The sequence below is a fragment of the Fragaria vesca genome, linkage group LG6 (assembly GCF_000184155.1).
Source record: "Fragaria vesca subsp. vesca linkage group LG6, FraVesHawaii_1.0, whole genome shotgun sequence".
Taxonomy (NCBI): domain Eukaryota; kingdom Viridiplantae; phylum Streptophyta; class Magnoliopsida; order Rosales; family Rosaceae; genus Fragaria; species Fragaria vesca.
The window spans coordinates 26463711-26472195 of NC_020496.1; the positions used below are offsets into that span (position 1 = coordinate 26463711).

General features: G+C 40.2%; 1 protein-coding gene across 1 annotated transcript; it reads left to right on the forward strand.

Moving 5' to 3' along the window:
• Positions 1–5241: 5241 nt before the first annotated feature.
• LOC101310632 (mitogen-activated protein kinase kinase 4-like) lies at positions 5242–6678 on the forward strand. The gene has a single exon (XM_004305771.1). It carries the CDS (start codon positions 5242–5244, stop codon positions 6424–6426), a length of 1185 nt encoding a protein of 394 aa, XP_004305819.1. The 3' UTR covers positions 6427–6678.
• The last annotated feature ends 1807 nt before the right edge of the window (positions 6679–8485 follow it).

Consider the following 8485-nt stretch of genomic DNA (forward strand, 5'->3'; position numbering starts at 1 on the left):
ATATATATATAGACACTAGGCTATAGACGGAGTTAAGCCGCTCGGATTTTCTCCAAAGCTTTCCAATTAGGCAGTCAAGACGCCGTCAAGGCGAAGCAGGCGCTTACGAAAAAAAACCTAATAAAAACTAAAACGCGTGCAGGCCCTTGCACCTCATCGTGCTTTGATTCCCGAAGATGCCTCAGAGTGGTCCACCATAGGAGCCACAATTAACTTGGGCCGAGGACGTCATCGTCGTCGAGATCTTTAGGTATGTCCGGCGGTTGAGGTCTTTGGGTATGTCTTATAGTTGAGTAGTGAGGCCATTTGAGATTTGGGTTTGAGGGCGAGTTTTGCGAGAGGATGGAAAGTTCAAATTCAATGAGAGGACGATTCTGGAATTGCTCCTCTATTGTGTGTTACAGAAGTGAAGCATAATAGATGATTTACTAGATCTGGATTTGTTTGCCAAAGCAAACTTGACAAGATCCCAAGCCGAACAAAAACTGATTTAGGAACCCAAGAACTTGGACACCTTGAAATTAGCCTACCATAAGACGCCGGCCAAACAGAGCTTCCATCCACCGTGTCGCCACCTATTAATCTGCACTGACACGTCTTAGTTATAGCCACATCATCACTAAATAGAACGTCTCGATCGTAAAGGTCCAAACCCTCAACGGAAAAGACCCAGCCAACGGTAGCATGTCTCTATCAAGCATCGGAACAAAGAACTTCCATCTCCTCAACCAAATCGAGGTTGATTCAACCAGCTTCGTGACCAACCGCACCAGAGCTAATAACGAACCTTCTTTGAGGAGTGCTCATTGCGGCCTTGATGTCCCACTCCCATCGTCATGAACTGTCACTATTGAGAGGAGGACCTTCCCTCCTTGCATCACTGAATCGGTCAACCACTCCACTCTAGCAACAATAACGAAAGGAAAGGAGAATATATGTTCCATGACTTCGTTGCCACAAGAGAAGAGGAGGAAAATCCCCAATCACAAGGGGGAAGAGTCTGCAACTCCTCACTCATAGACGGTGGCTGCTTAACCCTAACTAGGCTACCGAATTATAATTAATATTATACTCTGATAGTAATGAGAGAACTTCCCGAATAATAACAACAGTTCCCACTAATTCTATGTATTCAAACATACACCGACTTGACTTGCTAGACACTAATAACATAGTAGTTGATATATACATCTCATACAAAGTCATAAAAAAATTATATATTACTTTCCACCATGTTGTTGACCAAAGCATCTTCTAATGGCACTTCGTTTCATCCTTCCGCTAGAAGGTTGCTTCCATTTGATAAGAACTCGCCTCTTTTCTAGGACAGACAAAACACTTTAAGTGCACGCATAGGCATGCAGCCCAACACTCCCTACAACAACTAGAAAAAATTAAACCGCTTAACACAATAATATAATTGATAATCCTAGCAAAGCCCAAAAAGGTAACCCCAACCCAAGGTTGGTCGACTCAAGAAACCAAAGGAATATAGTTGCAAACCAAGCCTTGCCCAGCCTTATGTAGCCACCGTCGACAGATTTCCCTCACGTTACAATTCCATCTTCATCATACTATCGTCGTCGTCCTCATGCCAACAACCCAGTCACCCTAAAGATAATGGTAGATGCATCCATGCATAACAGACTCCTAATTAGATTCACGAGGTGTAAACCAGATCAGTATATTCCGAAACAATCCAACCCTTGCTGTAATAAACCTAACACTACTAGGCATTTTTCAATCTTGCAACAATGCACCACCCCACGGAGGTCCAATCCAACCTAGTCGAATCGTTGCCAGACTCAATCTTCAAAGCAGCCACCTCAAACGCACCAAACTCACATAGATTCAGCAAGGCCCGTATGACGACGACTAAACAGCTCGCTGCCGGATATGGGAGAAAACCACAACTTATGTTTTTCAGGTGCGTTCCAAGATTACGACTTTTTCTGTGTGAACCTCTTAAATTTTAGAAATCATTTAAGGTGTATTATTCTTAGGGTAAATTACTTTCAATGGTACCAGTGGTATGACCAATTGGACAATTGGTGCCTCTCACCGATTTTAACACCAACAGATCAACTAGAAACCCGTTAAAATCTCAATGTGTAAAGTGGTGGGGTTTTTCTCCTGTAGTGAGCCTATCTTTTCCTTCGATTAGTTTGATCATACGTGTGGTCTTGGTCATCTATCTCTAGTGTCTGAAGATATTCACTAGTAGTCTTATGCTTACTCTTGGTAGTCCACCACATGTGACTAAAGTATGGCATCGAGCTTCCTTCATTTTATAGTGAGCATCCACACTCGTTTGTTCTGGGAGATTGTTGGTCTAGCCCTAGGCTTTTTTGGTATGGTAGGCGTCCACTCCTTTGTTGGGCTAAACTGATAGTCTGACCTCTGACTTCCTTTTACTAATCTTGGGCCTCCACTCTTTTTTTGGATAAAACCGTTAGTCTTGTCTTGGACTTCCTCCACTTGACATGTGTATCTTCAAACTCAAATTGAGCGGAGCTCCATGGAAATGACATGCAAATATGCAAGATGTGATGTCATCAAAAGGGCCGGCCTTACACTCTACAACGCACAAGTCAGTAACATGTTTGAACAATGAATGAAGATCGAGAAGTGCCCAAAGAGTAGGCATAGCAGGAGAGGAAGAGGGATGCGAAAGTATGCATATTGTTATAGTGATTTCATAGAAATGGAAGGAGAAGAGAGAAATGAATTAGCGCCATCAACCTTGTGGAAGGTTGTGTATTTATAGGAGAGGGAGGCTGCATACGTGAAAAGGAAAAAAAAATGGGATCTTCTCCGAAATCATGGTGTTAGCCTTTTAACTTTTGCTTTTTGGCACTCCAAGGGATGGATCTGAAGTGGGTGACTAAAACCATGTGGTCTCATATAGTTGATGAAAGATCAGTGACACGTGTATCATATCGAAAGTTCCCTTTTCCTTAAATCACTCTTAAGTCATATGGTCTCATGCATGTGTAAGAGCCATAATTCGTGTCAGATTTTAACACGTGGAATTGTTGGTGAGAGTTTCTTATTGCATATCTTAGCTAATATGTCATTGAACAACTACTGAATGTCCAAAAGTGAGCATGAGGGTCGATGACCTAGTCTTGGAGATTGTGGCTATGACACTTAAGAGTCGAGGCTTAAAAGCCTTGGAGGTTGAAGTCTTGACATCGGAGGTTGAGGCTCTAGACTTGTTTAGACTTTGCTTCTCTAATGGTTAGGTCATCATATGCTCTAGTCTTGCCATGCCAGACGTTGGGTAATCACTTTGGTAACAGTCCAAGACTATTGATGGAGACCCAATTGGGTTGAAGACTAGTTAGGAATGTTAGAGTGGAGAACTTGGAATGCTAAGTTAGGTATCTCATTAGTCACAGTTATATATATCTAAAAATTCACTTTACTTTCTCGAATAAATGCTTAAGTGCGTTAAAACACGGCCTACATAGAATGTGTTGAAAAATCAAGTTTAGTTGTCGAATCAAATTATGACATCAACATTTTCAAAAGAAGACAAGATGATCTTGTTCTTTTTTTTTTTTTATAATAAAAGATGTCTTAATTATTCTTATCAACCTAGAAAGATCCCCTTTTTCTTTTGAACAAAAAAGAAGTTTCTTTCTTTTTCAGAAGTCCGAGAAGACCAACACTTAGCTAAGGAGAATATATGACCAAGAATGCATAATTATATGACTAAGAATTAGTTAAGTACTATTGTTGATCAAGAATGTTAGACTAGCTCACTTAGGTTATATATGGCATGGTTAAACTTGGTAACAATTGTCCATGTGTACCAAATTAAGTTACGTTCCCCTAGAATACATACATGCGCAGAGGTTCCTTGAAAGACAAGTATATTCACAACGAGAAAGCTCTCGATCTCCGACTTGGCTAGGCAGATCCTCACCGGCTTTTGGCTTTTCTCCACGGACGGAGCTCGAACCCTCGAATCTTTTGATCAACTCCAAAGGCAACCAAAACCAAAGACCGACAACATCGTTCGTGCCACATCGATCACAATCCATACTCATAGTCAAATCCATGTGTTTGCATTAACAAGGAATTATAAGTTTGAATTGATCGCCCTATGTTTTGTCTAATCGTGGCTATAAATTTACATGCATTTGGTTTGGAAGTCACAAACTCAAAGTCTCGGACACTTCCACTCATTGTGCATTCAAGTCAAAATTCCAAACACTTTACTCATCAGCATAGATATAGATACCATAGCAACAGCTTAGTGTTTTCACTGGACATATATTCTAGATTGATGACGTTGTTCTGTACAGATTATATATTTTGGGCGGGGTTTGAATACGTTGTTTTTCTTTCCTCTTTCTAAGACTTCCACTGAGGGATATAACCTTTTTTTTTTACGGTGAATGGTATTTGTATTCGGGGAGGCAGCCTGCCAAAACAAAAAAATTTATGACCTCATGTGATATGTAGGAACTTAACTAGCATTTAGGTCTAAACCGATTTTCACATGAGAGCAGTAAGATCTTAACTGATCGACAGACATCGATCTGATGATACTCGGGCATTCGTGATGACCCATAATTCTATATTTTTGACACTTCTTACCAGTGTCATATGGGTATTACAGATCTCTAATACTCAATAAGGGACTTTGTGAATGTTGGAACTCGAACTTAGATGAGAGTTTGTATGTGCCTTTACATTCCTGTGCCAACCCTCATTGCCTACTAAAGCCTATCTTGGTTCTGAGGAGGTCGTTGCCTCGTTGGAGTCCACGTAGCGTAGAACCGTGTATAAATCGCGGGAATGTGATTAAGCTTTTGACTTGAACTACTTGCTTTCGTGTTGTTTGATTAGCGTTTTTATCTTTCTGTTCAAATAGTCATTGTTGTTTTACTGTATTTTAATGCATCAGTCTTGGCCTTTGCTTTATTTTTTAGTCTATCGGGTCCAAGAATCGACTGGTACTTTTTCTTCAAAATAAATCGATTCGTAGTTTCTTTGTTGTTTACCAAACAATAACAGGTCAGAGAAGAGCAATAAGGCTGCCATGGGAAAGATTGACAGGCAACTAACAAAGCTAATTTTTTTTTTTTTCGTTTTCAAAAACAGGAGGAGGCAACATATTTGCAGCTATATAAAAGCAGTTATATATAGCACTACATAGAACATACGCTTTCTAATCTATAGATAAAGAACTAAGAACTGGTTAATTTACCGGAAGTTGATATAGCAATAATGTCGATGAGAAGCACTTCCGAGTTACCTTCAAGTTCTAAACCTACTCGCTGGACCAGGCTTCGTAACAAGCTTCGAAACATGCTGTCGATGCACCACCGTTCCGTACCCCAGCCTCCCCCTCCGGTTCCCACCTCGGCTCCGCCGGAGGAACTTCTGATCAACTACTTGGAGCCAGAGCGGGCGATCAACTGGAACAGAAGCCGATCGGCTAGGATTCGTGGAAGTAAGCTGACGAGGTCTTGCCGGTCATCTTCAGCCCGTAATAGTATACACCCAGTAAAACATGGTAAAAGTTTCTCCATGGATCAGTTTCCCATACCCCAGCATCTTCCTTCAGTTCCCAGCTTTGCTCTGCCGGTACCGGAGTCATTTATGATCAACTTCTCGGAATTAGAACTCGAGAAAAAGCCGATTAAAAGAGAAGCCGGAGGCACGGTATATAAAGCCATTCACAAGCCGACCGGCCGGCTCTTCACCGTGAAGGTGATCTACGGCGACGTAGAGGACTCGGTGTGGCGTCAGATCTCCGACGAGGTCCAAGTTCTCGGCCAAGTTGCTAACCCTAACTTGGTCAAGTGCCACGACATGTTTGACTACAAAGGTGAGATATTTGTGCTTCTAGAATTCATGAACGGAGGTTCGTTAAAGGGGAAGCACATCCACAATGAGAAAGCTCTCTCTAATTTGGCTAGGCAGATCCTCACCGGCTTGGCCTATCTCCACAGGCGGCGCGTCGCCCACCGCGATATCAAGCCGGCTAATCTCTTGATCAACACCCGAAATGAAGTGAAAATTGCTGATTTCGTGGGAAGAGTGTTGGCGCAGACTATGGACCCTTGTAACTCGTGTGTGGGGAACATAGCCTACATGTGCCCGGAGAGAATCAACACCGATCTCAATCAGGGCCAGTTTAACGCCTACGCCGGCGATATTTGGAGCTTTGGGGTCAGCATCTTGGAAGTTTACGTAGGTCGGTACCCCTTCCCTGTGGATCGCTACCAGGAAGGATCCTGGTCCAGCTTAGTTTGGGCAATAAGTATGTGTCAGCCTCCTGAAGCTCCTCCTACTGCGTCCACAGAGTTGAGGGATTTTATTGCTTGCTGTTTGCAGAGAGAGCCCCAGAAGAGAAAGTCGGCCGCACAGTTGTTGCAGCACCCATTTATCTCCGGCAATGGAGGTTGATAGACACAGGTTCATCGGTAGTAGGTGCGTCGACATGCTTGTATTACGAATTATTGATTCAAATTTGTTTTTTTTTCTTGGATGAAGAAGATCGATCGTGGAAGAACTGGCGAAATGGGCGCTTTTATCTTAGTTTACTGCTTAATAGCGTTGTTAATCAGTGTACTTATTATTCAACGTACTTGCATATAAACGAGATATATTTCTGTCATTAGTCATTGATATTGTGAATGCATATATGGTTACCAGAAATTAATGGGAATCGAATAATCCTAGCTTCTGGGACTCTCACCCTTCGATCTCCTCAATCTCGCTCAAGCAATTGTACTCATTTTTGGTTATGTGATTGATTGGTATAGGTCGAGTAATGGTCCTTTACTCCTTTATGATTAGTATCATTGGGGAACCTGTACGTGACTGGATTTTCGAGTACTGCACCTTGTTTTCTATTTTTGTTGACTAACTTGTTTTGCTGGGTAGGTCAAGTTAAAGTGGTTGTTCTTGTTGTTTTAGATAGTCGATTGGATGAGATTCATGAGATTTTAATTCTTACTTGTATTATCAATGCAAGGATCTCCTAGCTGCGTCCATGATCATGCTATTATAATTAAGTACATAATTAGGGTGCTTAACTATTTTATAGCGAAGGAAGTGTCACGGTTGCTGTTGTTACTGAAATTTGTACTGCTATGCAGTATGCAACTATGCATGCATGTGTTGGCTACCTGTCACATTATGCTATTAATTTGTTTTGGGTGCCGCCAACTTGGGTTGTTGCTTGAAACTAAGGTGGTAAATAACATAATAATTATAACTCTCAGGCGAAAAGGATCGAGGTTGAGTTAGTTTTGTGAGGCTTTTCCATCCCTCCGATTCTAGAAGCATGAAAAATTAATGTCAAGCAAGAAATGAAGTCTTTAACGATGGAAAAGTTGAATGTGTTTGTGCTATATATTCGATCGGGTCCAATGCAATGGGTACTCGATCGATCTACGGATCTATGGCGTGTGCGACAGCCGACAGGCTAGGGTTATTCACCTCATGACTTTGATATCCGACCGGCCACCTTTGTTCTTGGCATGGCTAGCCCTAAATACGTACCCTTTAAACGAGCAACCAAGATTTGGATAAACGTAAATTTTGGATTTGCAGCCAAAGAAGTTTTGGGCAACTTCCATGTAAATATGTAATCCTAATTTCCTACGGCAGTTATAATTTGTATTTTGTAGTGTGATTTACTTATAGAAAGTGGACTAAATTTTTTTTTCCTTTCCTTTCATTTATCGATCAAATGATAATGAATTCTATAGCCAAATTGTATTTGCTATATATTATCTCATAAAATGTTGAAAATCTCTTTTCATGTGACATCACTTGAATGGAATCATGGATGCATATATATGGTCAGACAAATCAAATTAAAAGGCGGCTTAAAATGAAGACTGTACTAAATAAAAAAAACTAATGGTGTTTTTCTAATTAATTTGTTTGTGCTTAATTAGAGATAAGGGTAGTTGATGTCTTATAGTAACCATCCATAGTGGTGTGTATTACACGCCAATTATTGAAGAATCTTTAAACTAATCAATTAATATAAATGTTTTTGTTTTACACTGAAATAGCTCTCTGTTCAAACAATCAAACTTCAAAGGTCTGCCAAAGTTACTTTCTAGAAACATCATGTTTGTTTTATTTGGGTATTTTCCATTTTATTTTACTTTTTTTAAATAACATCATATTTGTTTTTTGTATGTTCATAAATTAACCCTAACTTTTTCCATATTTTGGGTCAACCAACACTGAAACAACACGTTAACTTTTTCACACAATTTAATGATTATTAAATTGAATGAAACTTGACAGAAATGATCTCTACATTAGGTTTTAAAAACTGAACAGTAAAGACGTGACCGAAAAATGAGCCAAAAAAGAACATTCACACTTTAATTTCAAAGCGAAACTTTGCTCTGAATAGAAACTATATATATATTGGAAGGGCCCTGTAATTTCATTGGAATGGCTCGGTATATATATATATATATATATATATATATATATA